This window comes from Pseudocercospora fijiensis (assembly GCF_000340215.1).
Source record: "Pseudocercospora fijiensis CIRAD86 unplaced genomic scaffold MYCFIscaffold_6, whole genome shotgun sequence".
In the NCBI taxonomy this organism is placed as follows: domain Eukaryota; kingdom Fungi; phylum Ascomycota; class Dothideomycetes; order Mycosphaerellales; family Mycosphaerellaceae; genus Pseudocercospora; species Pseudocercospora fijiensis.
This window is the reverse complement of record NW_006921537.1, coordinates 3,906,764-3,931,559: the sequence shown is the minus strand read 5'-3', so window position 1 is coordinate 3,931,559 and position 24,796 is coordinate 3,906,764. Positions and strand designations below refer to the sequence as shown.

The following is a 24,796-nucleotide window of genomic DNA, read 5'->3' as shown; positions in this document are numbered from 1 at the left end:
AGGATCAGAAAATGCTGCCAAGCGTCGCATCTTCGCAGGGTGAAGCGGGTCTTTAATTCGGCAGCCTTGTGAAGACACGTCCACCTGGTCTTTGTCCTTTTGTCCCATTGAATTGGTGAATGCGTACTGATACATGCCCATGCCCATTCGACTCCTGACGCCTCGCTATTCCGAAAATGCAACATGTTTTTTGTTTGCACTTGTCCTCAAATCGCCCACCTGTAGCTCGCATATCGACCAGCGGTTTCTGATTTCCGAATGATCTTGACGACCTGTGCGCGGCGCAGACCGAGATAGCGTGCCATGGGGTCGTCGATTCTGATACGCGGCAACTGCGTTTCCTTCAGGCGGTATCGCTCAAGTAGCCCGCGCTTCTCCTCTTGGCTCAGGAGAATGTGCTTAGGCACCAGCTCGTGCCGGCTGATATTGACCAGCAGATCATCCTCTTTGAAAATTTCCATAATAAGCGGATGGACAGACGGGATGATTTTGAGGGCAGCAGAAGTTGGTTGCACTTGCGATACGTAGATTCCAGTGTAGTAATTCTTGTCTGCCAGATTTGATGCAAATTGCTTCAGTTGCTTGATGCCGATGCTTGCGTCGTTGGAGAACTCGACGTGGATAGTACCAATCTCGGGCGGTTTCTCGTCTTGCCCCGGTCGCTGGATGGGCGTGTACTTTTTGATCATGGCGTCAGAAGGTCGAGCTGTAAAGGCCATCTTGACTCGCGAGGGTGCGCCGGACTCGTCTGCGTATTGCTGGCGGAATTCTTCGAGAGAAATGTTGCATTCTTCATCGGTCAGCTCGTAACCCTATTTCGGGAGTCAGTACGAAGCGGCGCATGGTGGGAGAAGGTGTTTGCGCATACTCGATCGGAACACATCTGTTTGGTGGTTCGCAGCACGCGCCAAAGTCGCGATCTGTCTTCCGTCAGCGGGATGCGCAACGTAGGGTAGTTGGACGAAGACATACAGCTCACGGCTGTTCTCGTCAGACATGGCGGCGGGGGTTGCGTGAGCACGTTGTGTGAGGGTGAGGGTGACGGGCTATGGAGAGAGAGATGGCTTGCGACTCTGGACTTTGTGGTTCTAAGTTCTTCGCACATCCGAATCCGGCTAGTCCCATTCGGCAAGTGATGCCGAGGGATCGTCGTCACGTCACTTGGGAGCTCGCGCCTGCGCCTGCGCCTGCGCCTGCCTACTGCTGCTGCTCCTGCTGCTGCACTCTCACAAGACAGCAAACGCCTTCCCGATCCACGAGCACTTCCTTCCTCCCCAAGGACACTCTGACTGCTACCCAGCAGGCGCAGGCCATGCAGAGGGCCGGTCCAGCGATTAAGGTTGCAGGCGAATGAGATCACCAATGAGGGACGGTGGACGTGACGGGTGCGACCCAACGACGACGGCGGCCAGAGTGCTACAGCATCGCTATCGACATCGCTAGGCCAGGCTCGGCTAGGGAGCAGCAAAGCTTGGGTGGGAGCTGTACACGCGCGACGGCCTCCTCTTTGCCTTACCGCGAGCCGCACTATGGATCATTCTACCCAGGCCCGCTTGTCGGACAAGTTCTATGACAAGAGAAAGGCCGGCGCATTAGAGTAAGACCCTGCCGCCTTGCATGACATACTACATGAGCACCCTTCCGTTGCGCTGCGCGGCTCGACCTCATCAACCATGCACGGCAATGCGTCCAGCTTTGTACCCGCTCTATCCCATCTTCCTCACCAGCTACACCACCAGACGTGCCATGAGCTTCTTCAAGCCCGCCCAGAGCTCCGTCGTCCCGCACTCTCCCCACTGTCCCTACATCGACGACTTCGACGTCGTCATTCCCGCCGTCCACAGCAGAAATGTTCTGACACAGGCATGCAACAGACTAGAGTCCGTCATCCGCAACGCCCTCGCCGACCACAATCACACCCGCATCGAGAAGATTGTATGGCAGCTGTGTCACGACTACGCCTATGCCGTTCACCAGCCCCACGCACGTAATGGTGGGCTCATAGGACTGGCTGCCGCCGCAATAGCCTTGGGATCTGTAAGCATGTCGTAGGAAGACTCTGAACGCCAAACGGCCTAACGAGACCGACAGGAAGTGGCACGTTATCTGAAAGACATCGTGCCTCCCGTGCTTGCCTGCTTCTCCGACCAAGATGCACGAGTGCGATACTATGCCTGCGAGAGCATGTACAACATCGCCAAGGTGGCCAAGGGCGAGATCTTGGTATACTTTAATGATGTCTTTGACGCTCTCAGCAAGCTGGCCGCCGACACGGAGCTCTCTGTCAAGAACGGTGCCGAATTGCTAGATAGGCTCATCAAGGACATCGTGTCTGAATCAGCAGCGACGTACGCATCAATTGTCGTGCCTGAAGCGGCAATCGCGTCAGGAGAGAACACGCCGGACCAGAGCATGGAAATCCCAACGGCATTCAGTCTGCCCAAATTTATCCCATTGCTAAGAGAACGAATCAATGTACAGAATCCCTTCGCGCGCACATTTCTCGTGTCATGGATCACATTACTAGATCAAATACCAGACCTCGAAATGGTCGCCTATCTACCCAGCTTTCTTGGTGGCCTGCTCCGCTTCCTGGGCGACAGCAATGAGGATGTTCACACAACCACCAAAACAGCCCTGGATCGCTTTCTGGTCGAGATCAAGAAGATCGCAGCTGTGAAGAAAGGTATAGCTGAGAGCAGAAAGAGCAAAGACGAGACTCTGAACAAAGACAGCGATACGGATAGCGTGATCCAGTCACACGAGCCTGCTGAGCTGGAGCCCGACTTCGCGGAAAGTCGCGAAAGCCGTGAGAATGGTCAAATGGACGCTCCAGAGCCAGCGCAGCAGGACGCAACCGATGGCGAAGAGATTCGTAGTGTGACCTCTTCTTTCACAGCAGCTGAAGATGAGGAGAATCAGGAAGGACCGATGGAAGACGAGTGGATACCCGGTCAAGATGTCACGATCGACTACTCAAGTATCCTACACATTCTGGTTGAGAACCTGGCGTCCTCGCGTGAAGAGGGGGTCAAGGTCACCTGCCTGAAATGGATCGAAGTTTTCTTGGATATCTGCCCGGAGAATATTTTGTCGTTCACACCACAGCTCCTTCAAGAACTGCTGCCAGCACTGAGTCACGACAAGGAACACGTCAAGTCTGCCGCGAAGGGTGTAAATGAGCTGCTTATAAGATACATCATGTCCTTGCCAGAAGACCACGCCCGGCAGCAGGGTGGAGGACCAGAATCACACCAGGCAGTGAGCTCCGCGCAAGTATCGTCAGCACCTCCAACCGCGGCCAATGCATCCTCTGGCATTCCTTCCCTCCGACCTCTCAAGATAGATGGAAATGGCGAAAAGCGAGAATCATTGGGAGCTCCAAAAGCCGCCCGCAAAGCACCAAGTCCAGAAGTTCCCGAATCACGATCACCACAAGTCGCAACGCCGGAGCCTGCCGTCCAGGAGAGCGAGAGGGCAGAGTCGCCGCACGACGACTTGGACTATGAAGCTGCGGTCAACGCTTTGACTTTGCAATTTCTGCACGAAAATGAGGCGACCAGAGTAGCAGCGCTGGCTTGGTTGATCATGCTGCATCGCAAGTCGCCGCGCAAAATCCTGGCCATACAAGACGCGACCTTCCCAGCTCTGCTCAAGACCCTCAGCGATCCGGCTGAGGCTGTCGTCACAAGAGATCTGCTGCTCCTGTCTCAGATCAGTAAGAGCAGCGATGAAAGCTATTTCACATCATTCATGGTCAACCTGATCAAGCTCTTCTCGACAGACCGACGGCTTCTTGAATCGCGAGGTAACCTCATTATTCGAAATCTATGTCTCTCATTATCTGCCGAGCGTATATATCGTACCATGGCCGACTGCCTGGAGAAGGAAGAGGACGACATTGAGTTCGCCGCGATCATGGTACAGAACCTCAACAACAACCTCATCACGGCGCCCGAGCTCGTGGATCTGCGCAAACGACTGCGAAATCTTGATAACCGAGACGGCCAAACCTTCTTCACGGTCCTTTTCAAGGCATGGTGTGTGAACGCGGTTGCAACCTTCTCGCTCTGTCTGCTCGCGCAAGCCTACGAACAGGCATACGAACTACTGAAAGTGTTCAGCGAGATTGAGATGACTGTCAATATGCTCATTCAAATCGACAAACTGGTTCAATTGCTGGAGTCGCCTGTCTTCACCTACTTGCGCATGCAATTGCTTGAACCAGAGCGGCATCCACATCTGTATAAATGCCTCTACGGTCTACTGATGCTTCTACCACAAAGCTCGGCTTTCGCTGCGCTGAAGAATCGCCTCAACAGTGTCTCTGCGATTGGCTACCTCCACATTCGACCCCCAGGCCAAGGCGCCACGACGCCAGGCAGTGTTGGTGAGTGCCTGGTTTTTTTTGGAGACAAGTTCTGGTTAAATGAGTTACTTGACATCGACTGACTTGCAAATAGGCTCGTTCGCCGAACGACAGAATCGACTAAAGAGCCGTGAAGACGGCGGTATCAGGTGGAATGAGCTCTTAGACCGATTCAAGGCCACGCAGGAGAAGATTCGACGCAATCAGCAACGACAGCTCATTAGCCAGCACGGACTCGACGACACGCCTCAACAGATCCCGGAGAAGAAGCCGATATCGATGGGTCCGCCGCCGCGGCCAGAGCGAAGTAAGTATCTTCAATCACGTTGAGCCAAGACGGCTGGGGCTATGGCATCACACATGACAATCCCATCTCGGCGCGCTCACACGCCTTCGTCCGCATTCAAAGACCTTCGCTGACCCTTGACCACTTGCTTTTAGGCCAGAGCGCATCGCAGCGACAACTGCCTCAGAATCCGCTCGGTCAACACCAGAAAGGCAAGAGCAGTCTCAGCAACCTAGGCCGTTTCGCCACTAGGGCTGGCACGAAGGGCAAGAAGTAGAACTCCCCAGACCTCGACGGTTCACCCTCTTTTGTATTGGATTACACCTCTGAAGGTCCAGGTGAGGGCTATAGTGACAGGCTCGCGGCGAGCGCCGAGCCCTCGGTCAGCAGCAGCGGGATTCTCCAAGGAGGCGATCAGTCTCGAGCCGGGAGCAGCAACAAATCTCACGAGAGTGATCAGAAGTCTCCGGAGTCACATGGGATCGACCACGCAGATAATGACGGTCTATACTACGCTACACCGCCGGAATCGCCGAGTGAAGCAAGGGAGAAGTTCCGGAAAGCGTATGATGAGTATGATGAGGGAAGGCATGATTCGGCATGTGCTGGCGAGTCCTTGCCTCCACGGCCTAGTTTTGATCATTTGTTGGATTCGTGAGGACATCATTGGTGCGGGGATTAGCGAGGCGTTGTATGAAAATTCAGGCGAATTGATGCCATTGGCAAGAACGTGTATTTTTGGGTCAGAGATGGCAAAATGGACCTGTTGAAGCACGAAGCAGAGTAGATTATGTACAGAAGAAGGCTCCCGTAAAACAAAGTATGCGTTGGTAAGAGGAGGCTGGGCTGGGAGACAAAGTGTCAGTATGAGAAGTGCGCACAGAGTGCTTCAAACCACAGGTGACGCAGTGGCCAATCTGTTAACTCTAATCCTCCACTCCTCCTTCTCCTTCATTGCCTCACGATGTCGATCTCTCGAGCCGCATCTTCATCGAGAGCGTCCCAAGCTCTAGTCAAGGTACATCCTCGCTGGTACGTGCTTCAAAGTAGAAGTCGACAAGGTCATAATATGCACGTCTTAGATCTATTCCAAATTCTGGCGTCAGGTACGCATCGCCAGATGGAATCAGAGGCCAATTATGGAGGCGCGAATGGTCGTTCTAGACCCCACCATGCACCCCGCAGCCACTCTCCTCGCAATGTCGTCTGGTCTTTAAGCAGATCATTGCTCGAGACAGGTCGAGGCGCTGTCCGGCAAGATGGAGCTTTAGCTGTCGAATGGGGTAGACTCTGGTCATGGTAAGGACACAGAAACATCTAATAGTAGGTGTAGACCGCCGCTGAAAGATCTCGTTACCTGCATCTCTCCATTCACGTGTGGTTACATTGGACAGGGTACATTATCAACTAGAATAGAAGAGAGCAACGAAGCTCCTACGACGACGACGACAACACGGCGTTCCTTCCTGACAGAAGCAAGATGGGTAGCACCGGCGAGAATTACATCAAATGGGACGCTCCAGGCGTCGAGGTCATTCAGCCGGGCGAGAAGGAGAAGATCTGGGAGGTCTCTGAGCAGTTCAAGCGAATGCAGATGATGAACTTCAACGAGCATCACCATTGCCTGCGAGGAACTCACTTGAAGACTCAAGGTGTATGTTCTTATTCGATTGTATCTGGTTGGACTTTGGACTGACGATGTGCTCAGTGCGTGATCGGCAAGTTCGTTGTCAACGATAATCTCCCGCCACACCTCGCCCAGGGCATGTTTGCCAAGCCAGGAACCTACGACTGCATCATGCGATACTCCTCGCTCACACCAAAGCTCGTGCCGGATCCAGTCCCAGCTCCACGAGGTATCGGCATCAAGGTATTCGGCGTTGAGGGAGAGAAACTATGGGGCGAGGACAAGAAGACCCAGGACTTCACCATGAACAACTACCCCGTGCTGGAGCTGCGAACCCCTGTCGCGACTTACGAGATCGCAGACTCTCTGGAGAAGAATTGGAATAACATACCAGATTTCGCCAAATACCTAGGCACGCGAAAGGATGCTGAAGTCGCTTGCATGCCAGGGAACCTTCCACAGCAGTACATGGTCGCTATGAACGAATGGTCTCAGTCTGCATACCGCCACGGCGACTTCGTTGCCAAGTACGGCGTCTTCCCCAAGGGCGAGGAGCAGTTGAAGCTCGTCGATGAGCGTATCCCAGACGACGCAGCAATCAACATCATCTCTCAGCACAACCGCGCTTTTCACCAAAAGCATAAAGTCACCTACTCCTTTTGCGCTCAAATGCTACAAAACCTCGACGAACAGCCCGTAGACGACATCGGTGTCCTCTGGGACGAGAAGAAGTACCCATTCGAGGAACTCGGAACCCTCGAATTCGATCCACAAGATTCCTGGCTCCCCGAGTTCCGCGTCTGGTGGGATGACCGAATCACTTGCAACGGCTGGCACGGTTTGAAAGTCCACCAACCTCTCGGCAGCACCAACCGTATGCGGAGAGTCGTGTATGCTGAGAGCAGGAAGCTTCGAACGCGGGTCAATGGTTTTAAGGATTATATTGAGCCTTCCAGCTTGATGGAGGTTCCAGCGCCGATTCCTGCGATTTATCAATTTATTAATCCGGAGGCGGGGCAGAAGGTGACTTGTTCGGAAGATATCCATGTTGCGTAGTAGAGGAGGGTAGAGGGTTTGTGTTGTGATTTGTGATTTATTGCGGCGTGAGAGTTGTGTATAGTTCTGTAGCTTGGAGTGATACTTTGCGATACTATTTTTTTTCCCTCTCGTCGAGTCTCGCCATATACTTCGCTTTAATTTGTCGATTGGACGCTGGAAAGTGTTTCTCGGCGGCTCAGACGTCTTGGGTCACTGCACGGTCTAGCAGGCATAGACTCTTGGAATTCCGGTTGAAGTCATGCTGTGTAGCTGGCTCTTCTAAACACGAATGTAAGAGACATGTACTGTGGAAGTTCTCCCTTCGACCCTTCTCCCACCCTTCTCTGCTTACCTCGCGGCTTTAGCCGTTTCGAGATTGACTTTTCTGGGGCAATGGGGATACCCGCGATACCCGCTCCTCCTTGGTCAAAGCGCGACGACAATCCGTTTGGCCGACGGTTCAACGTAAGGTTGCCGAAGCGAGGATGGATCCAGCTCTCCAGCCATGTGAGTGCTGCATGGAAAGGTAAGTATCGTTTCTTTAGGTTGCTCCGTTACTCACTCACCTCTCGAATATACACTTTAAGACACCATGTCGCTTCACAAGCAAGATGAAGCGTGGAATGCTCACCAAAGAGACCCGGAGAAGTTCTGGATGCACCAAGCAGATCAAGTAGTATGGAACAAGAAACCCACGACGGCATTCAAGCGTACGACTAGAAAGCTCAAAGATGGCGTTTCTCATCAAAGCTGGCAATGGTTTCCCGACGGCGAAATCTCTACCTCGTACAATTGCGTTACGCGACACGTCGAGGCTGGAAATGGCAACAATGTTGCGATCAAGTGGGACAGTCCTGTCACAGGCAAGAAAGAGAGCATCACATACGCGAAGCTTGAGGAAGAAATCAGCATATTGGCAGGTGCATTGCGGGAAGAGGGCGTGAGGAAGGGAGATACCGTCATCATCTACATGCCAATGATACCGGCTGCCCTGATCGGGATGCTCGCAGTTGCACGACTAGGCGCGATTCATGCCGTAGTCTTTGGCGGCTTTTCAGCATCATCTTTGGCACAGAGAATCGACGCTTCAAGACCGAAAGCTATCCTTACAGCAAGTTGTGGTATTGAAGGTGCGAAAGGTCCACTCCCATATGAGCCAATGGTCCGAGGCGCTATCAAGCAATCGAAGCATAAACCACTGAAGACCCTGATTTGGCAAAGAGACGAGCATAGGTGGAATGAGACGAATAGACTGGACGGAGAGCGTACTTGGCAGCGTGTTGTCAAGTCAGCACGAGATCGAGGTGTGCGCGCTGAGAATGTACCCGTGAAGAGCAACGACTCTCTCTACATCATTTATACTTCTGGTACAACAGGGTCGCCGAAGGGAGTCGTCCGAGAAGTCGGAGGACACGCTGTCGGCTTAAACTTCACAGTACGATACGTATTCGGTATTTGTGGTCCTGGCGATACATTGTTCACGGCAAGTGACATTGGTTGGGTCGTCGGGCATTGCTATATCGTCTATGGACCTCTGCTCGCGGGTGCAACGACAATTCTGTTCGAAGGCAAGCCGGTCGGAACGCCGTCTGCAGACACTTTTTGGAGGATTTTAGAAGAGAACAAAGTCAACACCATGTTCACCGCACCGACAGCACTGCGAGCAATTCGTAAAGACGACCCAGAGAGCAAGTTCTTCAAAAAGCGCGGAGAAGCTGGCGGTCTCAAAAATCTCCGAGCTTTGTTCTTGGCTGGAGAGCGCAGTGAACCTGCAATCGTGACGATGTACGATGAGCTGGTTGGCAAGTACTGTGCTGAGAATGCGACCGTGATCGACAACTGGTGGTCTTCTGAGTCGGGGTCGCCAATGACATCGCTGTCTCTTTTACCTGGCACTGCCCTCGATTTTAACGACCAACAATATTACAAACCGCTTCCAATCAAGCCCGGAAGTGCTGGCAAGCCAGTACCAGGCTTTGATGTGAGAATCGTTGACGACGAAGGCAAGGAGCTCCCCAAGGAAAGTATGGGCAATATTGTCCTTGCGATGCCACTTTCACCCACTGGATTGACCACACTATGGGGCGAGGAAGATAGGTTCTATCGCAGCTACCTCAAGCGCTTCGACGGGCAATGGATTGATACCGGTGATGCTGGAATGATCGACGCTGATGGTTATGTGCATGTCATGTCTCGAGCAGACGACGTGATCAACGTTGCTGCACACCGATTGTCTACCGGCGCCATCGAGCAGGCCATTTCCTCCCACCCAGATATCACCGAAGCAGCAGTAGTTGGCATGCCTGATAGCATGAAGGGTCACATACCTTTCGCCTTCATCGCCACCCAAAATCCACCCGACGGTCTATTGAAAGATCTGAACGACAAGTTGCGACATCACATTGGACCTATCGCGAGTTTAGGAGGCTTCATCGCCGCACCCGGAGTAATTCCAAAAACTCGCTCTGGCAAGACTTTGCGTCGCTGTCTGAAAGAGATTGTCGAGAACGCTTTGAATGGCGACTTTGACAAAGACGTTGTGTACCCAGCCACAATTGAAGATCCAAGCGTCATTGGGAAAGCGAAAGAAGCGGCCAGGGAATACTTCACGAATGGCGATGGTGCGAAGATCAAAGCCAAGTTGTAGAAGCCGTGTTGGAGTTGTATGTAAGTGTACGTTTCATGTTTGCTGCGATCAGCCACGGCTCAAGAGTGACGAGATAATGGATTGTATAGCAAGCAAATGAAGTAATCGAATAATTGGGTTTCCCAAAGTCTCAGGCGGAAATTGCAAAGCGGCCGCGACGGTCGTCTTTGCTCTAAGCCCCAGATATCGCGCACATACGGAAGCTGACCGGGAACGGACTATTCAGATCAACACAGGGCTCTTTTCGGAGCGGCGTAGTAGAAGTTGTAAGAACCTTTTATTCTGGGCTGCACTGGCCAGCAGCCACGGCTCTAGGCTCTATGAACAAGACGCCGCATCCAGTATCTACCACTTCACAACCTTATAGCTCTTCCCATCCCTCTTGGTAATCTGGCCCGGGTACCCAGCGTCACCCCTTTTCCCAGCACCACCACCGTAGCCACTAGCGCTACCCGATCCAGCCGGACGCGTGCTGGTGAGAGTCCAATCGATTTGAACCTGTTGAGCGCCCGCGACTTCAGCATTATCGCAAGGCATTGTGCCCGCTGAAGTCACGGTTTGAGAATATCCGCCTTTGACACTGACGTAGCCGTTTTTCGCGAACATTTCGATCGAGTCGTTGACTAGATCGATCACGTCTCCGTTGCCGATGTTTGCTTGGCCGCCGTTTGGTGCTACGGCGTTGAAGAAGCCTGTGGAGTTTGATTGTCAGTCAGACGAACGAACTTCGATGAACCCGGCCGGGGTGGGTTTTTACTTACAAGATCCGTAAGAAACTATGACCCTATTATTCGCATTCACAGTCCACTCCTGATCGCCCTGGATGTTTGCGATCATTTGCTGGCAATCGGTGACCAAAGCATTCTGGCTCGGATCCGTTGAAAGCGCGACGAAAGTAGAAATTCCGCAGTCGTTGCAACCTGCGGCGTTGCCGGCGTTGCTGGTATCGCCGCGATTGGAACATTGTGTGTTAGGCGCGGTGTCGGCTTCGAGCCTGTTGATCTGCAGTAAACTGGATTTGGGTGTTGTCTTCTGATCTCCGGATTTTGTGCCGCTGGGTGCACGGTAGGTCTTGGCTTCTACGCCAAATAGGGGGAGGAGAGTGAGGAAAAGGGCGATGGTGGGATGCATTTTGAGGAGGTGGGTTGCTGGGTTGGTTCTGCTTTTGGGTGTGTACAAAATGCTGGTGTTGATCTGGGATGTGTCGATGGAGCTGTGAGTTCGATGCAATGCTGAGGATGCTGGGAATGCTGAGAACGCTGATAATGCTGGGACTGCTGAGACTGCTGGGAATGCTGAGGATGCTGAAAATGCTGAGAATGCTGAGAATGCTGTCGTTTTGAATTGAGTAATGTTCATATATACGACCATGCAACTCCAGACTGCTTTAATGAGCCATGAAGCCTGTGAGGCTGTGAAGAACGACACCAGGATGGATTGCTCAATCCATGCATGCCAACTTTGAGCCAAAATTCTGTATCCTACTTAAAATCGGCATCAACGGCCCCTGGCAGAACTGGGAATATCGTTGCTCGCCATGTGAGAGAAGAACCGACGTTTCGGAGCGAACATGTTCGAACCACATCACGCTAAAGCTGTCACAAGACGTGGGCTAAGCACTTGATTGAGGCATATTTTTCACCAACAAGACTGGTCTTGGTCGTCACTTCGTCCCAAATCTTTGGAGGCCGGCAAGTTTCCTCGTTGGTGAGTGCCTCAATGCGGCTCAACAACATCATAGCATTTCTCGAGCTTCTTCGAAACTCTACCATTATTAAGTAAGGTAAGGTTGACGAGGATCAAGTTTGGAATAGGAGGTGTCTACAAAGAAAGAAACAAGGCATACCATGGATATCATCTCCACAGCTTCCTCAACTGCGATTCGTGCACAGCCTTGCTGCAGAGGAATCTGATCGCGAGTCTCGATACTATGCTTTTGCTATCCCGGGACCAGGGCAAGGCATCGGGCCGACCTTCTATTTCGTATGTGGCTGGACCTATTATGGGCGATACCAAGATGTCGCAAATAGTGATTGAGCTAGGCCATTGTGCCGAAAGCGTGGACAGACAGCATCGTCTTTCTCGTGCAAAGGAAAGGATGCGATGCCTTCGCTCGGTGATCAGAGGCGGATAGACTGCCGTGTTTGACGACGTATGAGACGCCATGGTGGAGCTTGCTCATGTGACGTTGCACGTCGTCCGAAACACCCACGAGCGCTTTCTTGTAAAGATCGCACAGCATACTCACACTGTCTGAAGCAAACCCTCTGCCTCCTCAGTCGAATGCGGTGCTGTGCGAGTTTGGTCTTGCCGTTCTAGTCAGCTCGACTGCAGAGTCCAGACCGACGCCCTCTGCTTTCCTGCCTTCTACAAATTCGACGGGCGCCGTGTAATGCTTCTTCCCATATACTACGTAAAACACCACAGATATCAGTATCACGGCTACCCAGACCAGAGGGGCCCAGTTGGCCGTCGACAGGTCGATGGGAAGGTTCGTCGGAAAGCAGCTGAAGATGATGATGAAGGCCGAGTACATGAATGCGAAAGCATTGATCGGCAGCCCGAATCGTCCAAGGCTCCATCTTGCTGGCGGAAGTGGCTCTCCTTTGATGCGCTTCAGAAGGACACAGCCAATGCTGAGCATATAAGACTTGATGTAACTGATGTATTGGAAGAAGGACTAATCTATGTAGAAGTCCGAAGATGGAGTGTAGCAGTTGCAGCCTCAGGCATCAGGCACGTAATGGACCCTGACACCTGGGTATACACTCCAAGTTACCCCCTCAGCACGTATATATCGCTATAGAATGAAACAAACAACACAATAGCCATTCTGTTAGCAAAGCAAACAAGGGGTGTTAGGTAAGCAGAAAAAACAGGTAAACAAACTAGACTACTCTTAGGTTATATAGACAAAGCAAATAAAGGCCCTTTCTTCTTAGTATTTAGTAGCTAGCTTTGCAGCGCTCTTAATAGCGGCCTTACAATCTACTAGGTTTAGTTGTTTAATAAAGCGGCCGTGCTTAATCTTGTTAAGCGGCTTAGCAAAGCTATCGGCTATCTAATTATATATACTAATCTATTAGACGATAATAGTACTATTAGCAATCTTCTCTCGAATATAGTAGACACAAGTATCTATATGCTTTATACGGCTATTAATAGTAGACTTAGTAATAGCGATAGCGGACTAATTGTCCTCGTAGAGCGTAACTAGAAGAATACAGCTCTTATAACTAATTTCCTTTAAGGAGCGAGCTAAGGTAACTGCTTCCTTAGCCCCTATAGTAAGCTAAACATACTTAGCCTTAGTTAACGATAGTATAACGAGCGTCTAGCGGCCGGACTTGTATAATAGAGGTCCGCCTACGATAGTAAAGTAGAAGCCGCCTATAGAGCGACGAGTAACTAGATTATTAGCCTATAAGGCGTTATAGTAACTAGCGAACTTAAGGTCGTCTTCGTTTAGGTTGCCTTAGAAGCGTATACTACGGCTAAGGGTGCTAACTAGGTACTTAATTAGCTAAAGAAGCGCGGTATAATACTCCTCGGTCGGGTTAGAAATAAATCGTAATAATAGGCCGGTAGTATAGCAAGCATCCGGCCGAGTAATTATTGCTAGCTAGAGGGCTTTGCTAACACCCTCCTAATATTAAGTCTTAAAGGCGGCACTAGCTGTATAGCCTTTAGGTGCGCGTTAAATAGATGTCTTAACGTAACGAGGCGCTATTAGAGTAGCTAGACCGATACGGCTACGTATACTATACTTCTCGCAGAGCCTATTTAAGTAGGCGTTCTAAACGACGTAGATAGTACGCTTATTACGGTCGCGGATAATGCGTATACCGAGATAGTAGTAAAGGTCGCCTAGTTCTCGTATATTAAAGCGCTCCTTTAGCAACTAAGCAATAGCTTCTAGTGCTAATAGGCTGTAGGCGATAATAATTATATTATCGACGTAGATAACAATAATCGAGCCGCTAACAACGTGCTTAAACATATAGACGTCGGACATTATTAGAATAAAGTCTAGGCTCTTTAAGTACTTCCGAAGCTCTTTGTACTATAGCATTAGTAACTGCTTTAGACTATATAGGGCCTTTAGTAGTAGGTAAACCATGCCCTTGCTACTACGGTCTTTAAAGACGTATAGCTGTTTAACGTAGATCTTGTGCTTGTTACTAACAAGTGCGTTAAGGAAGGCAGTTAGAATATCGTACTACTTAGCCTCTAGGTCGTAATAAGCAATTAGGCTAAACAAGGCTCGAAGCGTACAAGGCTTAGCAATAGCCGCATAGGTCTCGTTATAATCCTATCCTTTAACCTATATAAAGCTACGGACGACCTAACGAGCCTTAAACTGGCTTACATTGCTATTAGCGTCTCGCTTAATAGTAAAGACCTATTAGCTACGGACAACCTTCCTGCCTTCTAGCACCTCTAACCGAGATATATGCACCTATATATAGTTGTCGATTAGTAACTTGTATTTAGCCTTATAGGCCTCCTTCTACTATAGCTAATATAGTAACTAAGTCGCCTCCTTATAGCTCTTCGGAATAGGAATAGTCTCCTTAGGCTTGTTAGACTGTTTAGCAATATAATAGGAAGCTATAAAACCCTTAATATAGGCTATCGGTATATTAGCTATTATACGTCGAGTTAACCGCTTAACACTACAATTAGCTAGATAGCTACGCAACAGGTTACGAGCCGACTTGTTACTCTGTATCTTGCGCGTAGAACGATTACTAACAGCTTTAGCTAGTCGCTTAAACTTAGGCAACTAGCCTAGCTCGCCCTTCTTAGTATTTAGATTATATACTAGCTCTTCCTCGGCTAACTAAAAGCTATCTTTATTACTTGAAGCTAGTAGTTGAACGTCTAGAAGGTCGTTATCGATTAGTAACGGATTAGCGACCTTATTAGCTATTTCCTATATAGGTCCTTATGTAGGCTGTTCTTCTTACTAAGCTAGAAGCCGCTAGACTATACTAGTAGCCTCGGCAGGCGACGGAGCCTCGTTGCTTATAGAATTAAACAAAGCCGGTATAATAGACTTAAGGGTAACAAACTCGTTCTTAGACAAGTCGTTAGTGTTAGTGTATAGCTTTATACTATCTAGAAGCAGGAGGTTAAGGTTACCCTCTAACTTAATAAACTAGACGTCCTTAGAAGCAATAACCTTGTATTAATTAGGCAGGTAAATTATGTATTTTCCGGAGTCTATAGAGCCCTTAGCGTAGCCAACTAGCTTGCTAACTAGGCCTCTACTATCTATCTTCTTTCTACGAGTAACACTATAATCGTAGGCAATTAACGTATAGCTATACGCTCGAAGGTGCTAAAGACGCGGCTATATCCGAGACTAATTAAGCTCCCTAGCTATAATAGCATAGGGGCTAAGACCTTCTAAGGTTCTAGATATAATATTAAGGACCTATATAGCGGAGGCAACAGTATATAGCTATAGAGACTTTAGAAGGTTAGCCTATAGTATTATCTTTCTCGTAGTCGTATATACGATGTAATTGCTAACCTTAGTAAGGCTATTCTAAGTTAAAGAATGAGGTATAGTAACTTGCAGTATAATGCCCTCGTCTCGAGCCTAATTTAATAGCTAATTTCCGCCGTATTTACCCCCTCTATCGAGGCGGTAGATTAGGATTGAGTAACTAGTCTATATACGGATATATACACGATAGTCCTTAATAGCTACTGCAGCCCCTAACTTGAGCGTGCTAGCATATTCGTGTCGATAGCCTAACTTAGCGCATATAAACAGTATAAAATAGCGCTCCTGCAATAGACTAGGATTAGTAATAGTAACTACATTAATATAGACAATGTAATAGACCGTAGATAGTCGTACGCGTAGCAGCCGATTGTATTCCTTATATAATATAGCTATACGATAGGCAACGCAGTTGCGGAAGTCCTTCCTAGCACTAGTAATAACAATTTGACCCTTAGACTCTATTCTTAGTAGCTTGCGGTAATAAATATAGCTATATCGTAGATGCTATTTATCTATAGTGCCTGTAGGTACCCCCTTCTTTAACAAAAGGGCAACTACCTTACTATCTAGACTAGAGGTTGGTATATAGAGGTAGGGGAGACTATTCTTATAGTATGTCTAAGCGATAGTAACCTTATTGCCCTCTACTATCGTAAATAGTATACGCTTATTATTACGGTAGAAACAACCCTTATCGGCAAGCTTCTTAGTAGACAGAAGGTTAGCTGCTAGACTAGGCATATATAGTGTATTAGACAACTTTATGTTGCTTATACTACGCTTATTAACAACCTCTATCTAAGCTATACTAACTATCGTAGCGTACTTCGTGTTGCCTCTAAACCGGATAGGGATATAGCAGCCTTTATATTTAATAAGCAATAAAGGGTTATTAACTATATATATACTAGTACCTAAGTCGATAACCTAATCTATAGTACGAGTGCTAGCCGTAAGAGCCGTAGAAACTAGGTCGCTTATAGTAACTATAGCTATAAAGGCGTAATTGTGGCTTAGGTCTAATAACACCCCTAGGGTAGCATTAGCCGCATACAGCCCCTAAGCACTATTCTAGCTACCCTAACTAGACGGCTGCTATTACTGCTAAGCAGTTAGTCTACGCTGCTGCTATTACTACACCCCCTTCTTCTTAGCCTTCTACTATTTACGACGCAGTCGGTCTTCCTCCTTTAGGTAAGAGTACTTAGTATAGTATCGGTTAGAAGGGTGTAATCCCTAACAATAGGCGCACTTCTTACGGTTAGACTAATAACTACTCTAGTTGCTTCTACCGCGGCCTCGACCGTTATTATTGTTTCCGCGGCTACTACGACCGCTACGGTTCGAGTTACCTCGACTATTGCTATTGCTATTGCTACCTTACTATTATAGTTAGCGTTAAAGACTAAAGAAGCCGTTATATTAGGCCTAGTTTAATTAAGCTATATTCTTATTAAGCAACGCGCTAATAATATTGTTAAGTATATTATTGTTAATAGTATATTCGGAGGCGCGTATCTGCTCTCGGCGTATTTGTACGAAAGCCTCGTAGAATAGAGAGATCTATATAATAAACATATAAACAGCCTAGTATTAGCTAATAGCTAATTTAGTATCCTTTAAGGTACTAAGCTTCTTCTTATACTTATTATAGAACTTCTTAATGTCCTTACTATTATACCGAAGGGTAATATATTCCTAGTAGAGCATAAATTTAGTAGACCTACCTTTACTAGTATATTTCTTATATAGGTAAGTCTATACTTCCTACGATATAGCGAGACTAAGTAACGACTACTAAACCTCGGCGATATAGTTAGTAAAGATCTACGTACGCGCTAATTGATCTTTTGCTTCCTATTTATCTTGTCGGTCTTCAAAATCTAACTAAGTTTTAGAAGACAACTTAATATTAGGCTTTAGGCGGGTCCCTTAGATATAGCGCTATACCTATATATCTTTAAGAGTACCCTTAGCGGCATAAGACTATAATAGGTAATTTTCCTTATTCTTTAGCTTAGGAATGTAACTTATATAAGCGTTAGTAGTTGTAGGGGGAGCTATTACGAATAGCGACGGCAATATAGAAAGAGACTATAAACTTGTTTTAAGGGGCGGCCGATAGGCGCGCCTACGTTCTAGTATAGCGGATAGCTAATACTAATATAGCGGACAGCTAACACTAATAGTAACCGACTCGAGTCGGACTAGTACCTACTAGAATACTCGAGAGTAGCGGCGGCGGCGACGATATTAGTATCGGCGTAATTTTTAGTAACGAGCGCTATCTACGTAGTAGTCGGATTAACTATTAGAAAAACGTATAGAATACGTTAGAAACGCAGGGGGCTTATAACTACTTGATGTAACTGATATATTAGAAGAAGGACTAATCTATATAGAAGTCCGAAGATGGAGTGCAGCAGTTGCAGCCTTAGGCATCAGGCACGTGATGGACCCTGACACCTAGGCATACACTCCAAGTATAAGTCGACAAAAGCCCAAGTAGCGACAAAGAGACAATAATGTTGAAAGCCAGAGTCGAGCCGATGTTGATGAGCGACAGAAGCACAACCGCGACTGAGGTGATATAGACGGCATTGAATGGGACATTCCACTTCTTATCCATCTTGCCGGCTTGTTTAGACCAAGGTAGTCCTTTGAAGTCGTGTCAGTCAAGTCCCAAGCTTATTGGCGAAAGACCTACCTTTGTCTCTAGCAAATGCAAAGACCTCACGGGCGCAGGTGGCTAGGGCTGTGATATTGCCAGCATAGATAAGCAAGAAGAGGATGACGTTCAGTGCAATCGACAACCCAGGACTTCCGGTATTGTTGAAGAGCAGTAAGTATGGAATGTCTGCTTCAAGCACCGAGTCTAGTGGTCCAATACAGAACAGCATGGTGATCAACATGACGATTCCCATTGCGACATTTCCCAAGTACGACCACCACATGACTCGTGGAACGATGAATGAAGCATCCTCCACTTCCTCGGATATGTGCACCACTGAGTCGGAGCCCAGATTGCAGTACATCACGTAGACTTGGCTGATCAAGTATGCTGTGCCGATGTTTCCCCATCCACTGTTATCCTCAAAGTGGAGCAAGACATCGTCGGCGCTATTCTTGGGGCACAGTACCCATAGTGGAATCAGGACAACGAGGAATCCAGCGAGATGTCCTACCAGGCAAGCAACCTCCAGTCCAGGCAGAACAGGCGCCCCCCACGTGTTGAAGAAGATCGTCAACACAGTGAATGCAATCATAATGAGTGTAGCCTGCCACCTCGCAAAGGCATATTCCGGATTGGTCACTTGTATCATCGCCTCGATCTGGGTGGTTACCACATAGGTACTGCTTGCCACGCTTGCTAGCCAACCTAGAGTACTCATCCAGCCAGAGGCATATGACATGACTGAATGGAGAAAGTCAGCACGTAGTTCAAGTTCCACAACACAAGCGATGCATTAGGCTTACTCTTTTGGTACTGAGGCGGCGCAAACTCGCTCCTTTAAATACACGTCAGCGCTTCCTCTCCTCGTCTGCCAAGGTTAGAAAACATACACCCAGTGATATTGTCTGCAACTCTGTCAGCGACGGATCTATGACCGGCTTCAGATGAATTCAGCAGACTCACCCACCCGCCGTAGGGGCCATTGACTCCATCTCCGCGAGACTGGCGACGATCGTGGCATAGCAAGTCACCGTCGTAATGAAGCACCAAAAAAGGCCAGCAAACCCCCCATTGGAAAACCCTACCGATAAACTGACCAGCACAAACTCCCATGTGGCCATATAGACCGACACGAAACCCAGCGCGCTCAAGAAGGAGAAGTTCCGCTTGAATTCCTGCTTCTTGCCAAGACGAAGCATATCACGCCGGTCGTTGTCTGTCTCGCCCCAGACCCCTTCAAGCTGCATGCTGTGAACGCCATCGTGAGAGTCCTCGTCTGATCGGGGCGACACTTTGGTAGATTCCTTCAGCTCGACATCTTCGCGGTATGCATGTTCTACTGAACGGCGCCGGAGTGAGGAGCTCTCGCCGGCCATGTTGCCCCAAGGAGATCAGATTTTGTGCATGGAATGTGGCAAGAGAGAGTCACAGTGTGTGGATGAGGTGTTGCATGAGTAAGCGAGATCTGGAGGAACATCTGGGTCTGATAAGAGTTCCACCCGGCGACGGGAGGATCTGGCTTCCATTGTATTTGGTGCACGTATCATACTGTCTAATAATGTTCGGCAGAGACGGAGGCATGGAGGAGATTTCATGAACGGATCACTTCACTTCGTCTTCTGGCATGGATGGTCTTGTCCAGAGAGCTGTGAGAACGGCGATGTTGATGGAGGAGTGAAAGTACAGGCCTCAGTCCCAGAGATCTGCCAGCCACGTTTTCTTGGCACTCCTATCAATATCCAATGCCGAGGCCAGATCTATGACCTCAGTCCTTCCAATATCAACAACGATATGACACGATAGAAACATAGACATACATGGCAGATGTCGAAGACTGCCCTCCAGACCGCCTACGCCCATCTAATCCAGCGCGGTCGACTTCTCCCCGACATCCACCAAGCAGCTCTCATAACACGACTAGACGCTCTCCAAGATGAATTGCTCCGCAGTCACAATGCAACTCTGAGTCTCATCCCCGGCCAACCTACCCATGCCCCTCGAGGTCTGTATATCTATGGCTCAGTGGGAACCGGGAAATCTCGCATCATGGACTTATTCGCGACAACACTCCCTTCCAAAATTTCCCACCGCAGGATCCATTTCCATGAATTCATGATGGATATCCATTCTCGACTGCACCGCGCACGTTTCTCCTCGTCGTCATCCTCAGGAAGAGACCCGTTGATGGGAATCGGAAGGACGATTCGCGAAGAATCCGAGGTTTTGTGTTTCGATGAGTTTCAGGTTACTGATATTGCCGATGCGATGATTTTGGCCCGGCTGTTTGCGGGTATCTGGCTGCAGGGCGGCGTCATGGTCGCTACAAGCAATCGGCATCCCGACGCGCTGTATGAGAATGGTTTGAATCGGGATGTGGTTTTGCCGTTCCTTCGGGAGGTGCAGAAGCGATGCGAGGTTTGGCGCGTTGGTGGGACGCAGGATTATAGGATGCGTGGTTTGCCATCGGCGTATGAGAGGGATGAGAACTTCTTGACGGAGTCGAAGAGGTTTTATCAGAAGTTGGAGGAGGCCCTGCAAGGGCGGCATCTGGGGCAGGTCTCGATTCCGGTGCAGGGTGCTCGAGTTTTGGATGTTTCTGCGGTCACTTCCGACGGGAAGCGCAGCGTAGTGAGTGGCACTTTTGAAGAATTGTGCCAAAGCTTTCTCGGATCGGCGGACTATTCTGCTTTGTGCTCGTCGACCAGCACCATCTTCATTTCTGGCCTCCGCGCATTCGGCCCGAGCGACAAGGACTTTGTTCGACGTTTCATCACTCTCATTGATCTGGCATACGAGGCAAAGACTCGCGTCGTATGCCTGTCAGACGTACCTCTTGCAGAAGTCTTCATCAGCATCGCTCGATCCGAGCAGAAGAAATCTGGCACGAGCATGCATGTCAAAGGCGAAGGTGGCGCATCGAGTAGCATGATGAGCACGTTTGTTGGAGAGACGGAGTGGTCTGCTACGGGACTCATGGAGGCGTCTCTGGCTACTGGTGGAGCTGGTGAAACAGACGTCGGCTTCGCAATCGGCAGGGCTATATCTAGATTATATGAGATGGGGTCGAAGGCGTACGGTGCCCACTATTCATATTAATAGATTGGAAAGAGCGCACACACGTACTGCATCTACTTGCGATAAAAGCATAGGGTCTGACGTAGGAGATAGAAGAGAAGTACCGATTCACGGCGTCAATCAAGAGCAACCTTCTCATGCTGGACACTACCGATTCGCAGCGATTCGCAGGGGCTTCACACAGCATCAAGCAAGCGGACAGACTCAGGAAGAGGATCACTCTGTAAGCAGTCCTGAACAATGTGCATGGCCAGTTGCCGGCAGCCAACCCTTTTGCAGACAGAACCTCCTACTGACTCTGGCACGAGCGTATGGGCCATCCCGCAGAGGGGTCGTTAGAACAGCTTAGAAAGTAGCGAACGACAAGCACGCCATGGAATAGACCCTGACGGATCACACCTCTGCAGAGACTACGTGAAACGGTGAAAGGGCGCATGCAGGAACGCGGTCACGACGGAGCAATCAGGCCAGCATCCTACCCAACAGAGTCGATCCATGTCGACATCGCAGAACTATCGACGGGGATGTGACAGCAAGTACGCTGTCACGATGCTAGACGACTTTAGCGAGCGGGCGGAACTTGTACCTGCAAAGCAAAAGTCCGCATCCTTCGAGCACGTTCAATACTTTGTCGAATACAATGAGACGCCTATACACCGCTGTAAGCGCATACGCCTAGATCGTGCAGGCGAGGATCAATCCGCTTCTCTGAAATCGTGCGCGCAGAGTAAGGGGATCAAGCTCGATCAAGTATACGGACACCAACCAGCACCAAGCCAACAGACTTGCAGGGAGGCTTAACCGTACGAGGAGAAACAAGCTGCAGTCGACAATGCAGTCGGTCGGCATCCCTAACAAATACTGGCCGCCAGTATGGACCCATCACTCTGTCTACGTCCGTAATCGGTCTCCAACAAGATCACACCGTTTGAGCTGTTCACGAAGCGGCGTCCAAACCTTTCTAGAACTAACATTCGGACTCTTGGCAGCAAGGTCTTTGTTCTCAAAGGCGAAAAGCAACGTCCCAAATGGCTAGGATCAAGGGAAATAGAAGGCTCCCCCCCTTGGATTCAGGGGAAACCACCAGGACCTCGTACTGTTCCCGACCAATCGTTGCTTGGTGTTCTAAACGTCATTTTACTGTAGAGGAGCAACTCCACGCTACCGAATGTGACGATATCCTTGTCATTCAATGAGCTCTTGAAGAGACAGTAGAGCCAGGGGAGGAGAGCTTAGAGACTCCAGATACCTCTTCACTCACGTAGATGGCACAAGCTGCATCGCAACTGATATCTGCGCACGATCCGACCGATCACCCAACGCCGTCCTTAGACCAGACCAAGGGGACGTGCCTAGACTACCCGGTGGGTTCTAGTAACTCTACCCTTCACCAGATACGATAAGCGAGGTGAAACACTCACTTGACAGGCGTTTCGACATGTCGGACCCAGGGCCGAAATCCTTGCATCCGACATCTTATTACAGGCAGGAAAGACCACACATCTTCTAGCACGCTAGAGAACCCCTAGCAGTCTCCAACTAGAACCTAGCTTCTAGTAGAATCCAAGTTTCTAGAAGGAGAAAGACCCCTAGCAGGTTACTCTCGGTACTTATTAGAGACTAGAGCTTCCTCTATATAGTATATCTTTACGTATATCTAGGTACGAGTAGATTAGCTAGGAAAGTAAATTATATATACCTCGAGGGTTCTATACGACCCTATATAGTGCCCTAAAACTACGTAGGTTAGTATACAAATCGGGATATTATAAATTATCTCTATAAAAGCTAATTACCTCGGATTTCTACTATTCCGAATAGCTATAATCGCTCGAAGACAACTAAGTCTACGACTATGCCTTAGTAGTACTATTACTACTACTTAGAAGTAATAACTCCTCTTTAGATCCGTTATTTTAGTAGTCTAACTAGTATAAGAGATAGCTTACGAAAGGATTAATTAATATAAGATAGTAAATATAGTATATCTATATATAATCCCCTATAGGCGCATTTTAATAATTTTACTAGCTTAGTAATTAAAGGCTTCTAGCGACGACGAGGCTTATAAGAGCTACCTAATAGCTATAGTAGATTAAGTAAAGTATCTTTACTAGTATATAATAGAATAGGTAATAAATATAGAGCTATAGATAGTACTATAGATAGTAGTAGCTCTACTATAGATAGTAGAAATAGACTAGTAAAGAAGGCTAAATACTATTCTAGATCTATATCTTCTACCTAAGTATCTTAAAACTAGCTAGGTTAAGCCTTATAGATTAAGGTAGGTAGTAGTACTATACTATTAGTATAGATATAGCTAATAACTATTATCTACTCGCGGTTACTATCTTATATATACCCCTTTAACTAGCTACTTATTATTGCCTACTTTATAAAGATTCTTCTAGCTTTGCTAAGTACCCCTACTATAAAGCCCTTCTTATCTATATTATATATATTCTTAGGCTCTATACTATACTTCTTTATCTTAGTACTTAGCTTATTAAAGTACTTAGTATATGAGAGCTATAAATTAGCCTTCTTCCGTACCTTATCTAGGTTACTAAGATACTTAGAAGATAGGATATCTAAATGCCTCTTAGTAAACTTAGTAGGCTAGTTCTTATTAGGCTCCTTACTATGTGCCTACTTAGTAAAATTACGTACTATCTAAGCCGTTAGTAGTAGGCCTAGATTAGTTAACTTATTAATATATCTACCTAACTCTGCCTCTTCTAGATTATTTAGTAACCGCTTATCTTCGTACTAGGCCTATTTACTACCCTAGATACCTCTCTAACGCTTAGAAAGCGTTAAAAGCTTAACTCTGTAGCTCCTAGTGGTCGCATTAATATTAGGCCTCTCCTAGCTATTTAGATTATTAATCGCCTTCTTAATCGGGTCTATAGTTGCAGATTTATTTACTTGCAAAGAGAGGCAGCGGAAGTGCTAAATACCGTACGCTAAGGCTAACCGTACGCCAACCCTAGAAGACTTCTAGAAGCTGCCTTGCTAACAGCGTAAGGTGCTGCCGCGGCTGTTGCTAGGCATATACCGACGTTACGCTTGCAGATGCGGCATATACGCCTACCTACGGGTATATTTGTCTATCCCGCGGAGTATCTTAGTAAGCTAGGGTCTACGTAGAAGAGGTAGCTAAACAATGTACTAGAGATTAGTAGGCAAGCAATCTGTGAATTACTAAGCGGCCGCTCGTAGACTATAATGCCTAGTTGTATTGCATTGCGTTGTATTGTTTATCTTAAAGCGAGAGTTATAATTACCGGAGTTGAGTAGTATTATTAGTTAGTCGGCCTATCGAATGCTTATAACGACTATTAATCTGTATATTGCTTAATCGGTAAGTTTAGGAATCCTGTGTTCCGTTGCTTCTAGAACTTGAAAGAGGGTATATAGGACGATTAAGCGAGATAGCAGACGGGGGTAATCCCCGTAAGCGGCAGCTAGCTAGAAAACGTTAGACGTAAACTTTTTAAAGGTGCGGATAATCCCTTTAAGCAGTCAAGCTCCCAAGAGAGACGGTACTACGCATCCA

The 24,796-nt window shown here is 48.3% G+C and overlaps 8 protein-coding genes across 8 annotated transcripts; 5 read left to right on the top strand and 3 right to left on the bottom strand.

The window, feature by feature from the left end:
* Positions 1-84: 84 nt before the first annotated feature.
* On the bottom strand, positions 85-1,001 carry MYCFIDRAFT_70882 (uncharacterized protein; the record flags this gene model as incomplete). The annotated part of the gene is made up of 3 exons (XM_007929869.1): positions 85-812; positions 869-920; positions 973-1,001. 3 exons carry the CDS (start codon positions 996-998, stop codon positions 207-209), a joined length of 684 nt encoding a protein of 227 aa, XP_007928060.1. The 3' UTR covers positions 85-206.
* A 528-nt stretch (positions 1,002-1,529) lies between these two features.
* On the top strand, positions 1,530-4,699 carry MYCFIDRAFT_38680 (uncharacterized protein; the record flags this gene model as incomplete). Its single annotated transcript, XM_007929778.1, has 6 exons — positions 1,530-1,597; positions 1,875-2,037; positions 2,092-2,797; positions 2,870-3,235; positions 3,347-4,384; positions 4,464-4,699. 6 exons carry the CDS (start codon positions 1,530-1,532, stop codon positions 4,697-4,699), a joined length of 2,577 nt encoding a protein of 858 aa, XP_007927969.1.
* Positions 4,700-6,135: 1,436 nt separating this feature from the next.
* MYCFIDRAFT_38573 (uncharacterized protein) lies at positions 6,136-7,338 on the top strand (the record flags this gene model as incomplete). Its single annotated transcript, XM_007929768.1, has 2 exons — positions 6,136-6,309; positions 6,364-7,338. The coding sequence occupies 2 exons, from the start codon at positions 6,136-6,138 to the stop codon at positions 7,336-7,338; spliced, it is 1,149 nt and encodes a 382-aa protein (XP_007927959.1).
* Positions 7,339-7,841: 503 nt separating this feature from the next.
* On the top strand, positions 7,842-10,078 carry MYCFIDRAFT_52095 (uncharacterized protein). The gene has a single exon (XM_007929814.1). The coding sequence runs from the start codon at positions 7,913-7,915 to the stop codon at positions 9,965-9,967; it is 2,055 nt and encodes a 684-aa protein (XP_007928005.1). The 5' UTR covers positions 7,842-7,912; the 3' UTR covers positions 9,968-10,078.
* Positions 10,079-10,435: 357 nt separating this feature from the next.
* MYCFIDRAFT_23545 (uncharacterized protein) lies at positions 10,436-10,906 on the bottom strand (the record flags this gene model as incomplete). Its single annotated transcript, XM_007929702.1, has 2 exons — positions 10,436-10,659; positions 10,729-10,906. Coding segments are annotated over 2 exons (402 nt in total), but the record flags the coding sequence as incomplete, so codon positions are not given.
* Positions 10,907-12,242: 1,336 nt separating this feature from the next.
* On the bottom strand, positions 12,243-19,406 carry MYCFIDRAFT_38444 (uncharacterized protein; the record flags this gene model as incomplete). The annotated part of the gene is made up of 6 exons (XM_007929758.1): positions 12,243-12,627; positions 17,981-18,143; positions 18,193-18,900; positions 18,963-18,994; positions 19,050-19,064; positions 19,123-19,406. The coding sequence occupies 6 exons, from the start codon at positions 19,404-19,406 to the stop codon at positions 12,243-12,245; spliced, it is 1,587 nt and encodes a 528-aa protein (XP_007927949.1).
* Positions 19,407-19,563: 157 nt separating this feature from the next.
* On the top strand, positions 19,564-19,962 carry MYCFIDRAFT_176704 (uncharacterized protein; the record flags this gene model as incomplete). The annotated part of the gene is made up of 3 exons (XM_007930432.1): positions 19,564-19,589; positions 19,615-19,693; positions 19,729-19,962. The coding sequence occupies 3 exons, from the start codon at positions 19,564-19,566 to the stop codon at positions 19,960-19,962; spliced, it is 339 nt and encodes a 112-aa protein (XP_007928623.1).
* Positions 19,963-19,983: 21 nt separating this feature from the next.
* On the top strand, positions 19,984-21,255 carry MYCFIDRAFT_38267 (uncharacterized protein; the record flags this gene model as incomplete). The annotated part of the gene is made up of 1 exon (XM_007929754.1): positions 19,984-21,255. One exon carries the CDS (start codon positions 19,984-19,986, stop codon positions 21,253-21,255), a length of 1,272 nt encoding a protein of 423 aa, XP_007927945.1.
* Between the last annotated feature and the right edge of the window lie 3,541 nt (positions 21,256-24,796).